Consider the following 2,548-nt stretch of genomic DNA (forward strand, 5'->3'; position numbering starts at 1 on the left):
TTGTTTCCACAAATTTCACTATTTTTATATTTATTAAAGAAATGATTTATTAATTTAATAAAAGAGATTAGTAAAACAATTGATAAGAAAATGATCATTAGTTGCAGCATAAATGTCAAAAGTTAGTTTAATTTTTGCACCTGCGATACATCTGCTCAGCTTGAAGGTGGCGTCCATCTTTGAGCAGCTGAACGTCATTGAAGAGGAAGCGGATCATTCCTTCTGCTTTCTCCAGATCTGCCTCCATCTCCGCTGAGTGCTGAGCCGGTTTCCCCGAGCTCAGCATCCTCACGTCCTGCAGCACAGAGACGGAGACGTTACGGCATGTGGCTTTAATGATTTTTGGTAAATTAATATTGTTTTGGCCCGTCACGAATGTTTGCGTCTCACCGTCTGCAGCAGAGTCTCGACCTGGTTGAGCTGCTCCTCACACACCCCCGACTCCATCTGGACCTTACTGACGATCCTCTGAAGTCGCTCCAGCCTGCAGGGGGAGAGGGTGGAGGTCAAAGGTCAAGAAGCACTTAACACAAGGGAAACTCCCGGACATTCAAGTGCTAGATTTGTGTTGTCTGATGTCATTAACTGAAGTTAAAGTAAAACTTAACAGCTACATTGACAAGTTAATGAAAGAAGATGGATGAAAGAAAATTGAGCACTCACTCTGTCCTCTTGCGGACTAAATAGTTAAAATCGTATCCCTGATGCATGAAAGCCATGATACACTGCGCCGTCTGTCCACCAAAGTACAGAAATCACTTTTCAAAACTCTCCACAACTTTCTAAAGTTGTGGAAGAACCAAAACCAAAAGCTACGCCCTGACAACCTTGTGATTAAATAAACAGTTTGTGACTGACTATCAAATGGGCGTATTAGTGTAAGATTGTTACCGTGGCGATGGCACGCCTGTCATGTGTTTGCCCTAATACTGTTTTTTTACTTCCCGCTCCACAAAGCCGACTCAGTTTTTATTGCCAAAGTGGACTTTATCATCAGGAAGTGAGTCATCCTCGTGGTCACACAGTAACCAGTTTTGTGATGATTCATTTCTGATCTTCATTTTTTTAATATCTCATGTTATTTTGCTCTGGATATGCAGCATGTGATGAGGTTCGGATCGTGGCCTACTTACCTCTCGAATTCTGTCCTGAGGAGACGCTCTCGCTCCAGTATGGCGACGTGCAGACGACCCCATTCCTTCTCCACATCGAGGGGATGGTAACCTGGCGGCACTTTGACGTGACCCGCCTGAACTGCACCCTGCAAAAATAAGAAAACGATTAGAGCTGCAAACAATCATCAAAAAAACGTCATTTTACATTTGTGATTTATCATGTCTTTATGTCTTCTACGTCTTTTCATGTAATTTCCTTGCTGTAAAGCACATTGGGCTGCAGTTCTTTTATGAAAGTTGCTATCCAAACAACATGTATCACTGTCATTATTATTATTATTATTATTATTATTCATTTTGGTTATCAATTAATCTCTTGTCATATTTTTATTTATAGATTGTGTATTTCTGTTTGCATGCTCGCTCTCCCTAATTTGCTGTTCAAGGACAAATCGAGAATTTTGAAATGAACTAAAAATGATTTTCTCAATGAATCATTCTGTCTATCAAATGTCAGACAAAAAAAGTGAAAAATTACAATTTTCCAAAAGCCAAGTTGACATGTTTAAAATGTTTGAGCCAAGTTTTAAAACTGCATTTACTAAACAAAATGTTGTCTCTGGTTTCTAATATTATGCACGACCCCTTTTGTATTTTATTTGAAGAATTTTCAGTTTTTATTATAACAGAATATAAAATGGAGCAAGTACATTGGTTGCAATGCTCCTTTTTTGTAATTTCTGGAGGGATTTGTAGCGTTAATGAAGCAGTTTCATTATTGGATTACATATTCTCCTAATAAAGGGAAATTAAAAATCAAACTTTCAAATGTGTTGTTTTTTTCTAATCTCAGAGCTGCTGAGGAAACTCACCTCAAAGGACTTGAAGATGTGTTTGGAGCGGTTCTTATCTGCCTCTTTCGCAGGAAGCTCCGTTTCCTTGAACTTCAGAAACTGACGCCAAAGAACCTGCAGATCAGAAAAGGTGAGGAACAAATGTATCATCAGCTTCGTCAGCAGTGTTGTTCAAAACAATATTGACGACTCAACGCCCAGATCCACTCGCCTCGATCTCCTCGTAGCTGGTGGGGAACTTCCTCTCCTCAAAGACGAGGATGTGGTGTCTGATCCACTGCAGCAGCATGGTGACCAGCTCGTAATACTCCTGCCAGCGCAGCTCCAGCTCCTGAAGCACAGAGACGCACTCAGACGGTCAGAATTAACAAACTGAGCATAAACGTCCAACCGGTCTAGTGAGCCAAGCCCAGGACCTTCAAATCCAGCTTCATTACTTGCAATATCGCCTAACATTAGCATGTACAGAAATTCTTCAATTGTGCAAACCATTTGTTGCATCAGTGTTTCGGGTTTGTTCTGGGTCTGTGAGGATGATTGGATGCACTGCCAACTTTATTTAAATGGCATTGGAGGCAG

At 40.7% G+C, this 2,548-nt stretch overlaps 1 protein-coding gene across 1 annotated transcript; it reads right to left on the reverse strand.

The window, feature by feature from the left end:
- Positions 1–140: 140 nt before the first annotated feature.
- On the reverse strand, positions 141–2,300 carry LOC121964180 (plectin-like; the record flags this gene model as incomplete). The annotated part of the gene is made up of 5 exons (XM_042514392.1): positions 141–295; positions 391–484; positions 1,134–1,261; positions 1,988–2,083; positions 2,181–2,300. Coding segments are annotated over 5 exons (593 nt in total), but the record flags the coding sequence as incomplete, so codon positions are not given.
- Positions 2,301–2,548: the final 248 nt, after the last annotated feature.

This window comes from Plectropomus leopardus, unplaced genomic scaffold (genome assembly GCF_008729295.1).
Source record: "Plectropomus leopardus isolate mb unplaced genomic scaffold, YSFRI_Pleo_2.0 unplaced_scaffold14356, whole genome shotgun sequence".
Classification (NCBI taxonomy): Eukaryota; Metazoa; Chordata; class Actinopteri; order Perciformes; family Serranidae; genus Plectropomus; species Plectropomus leopardus.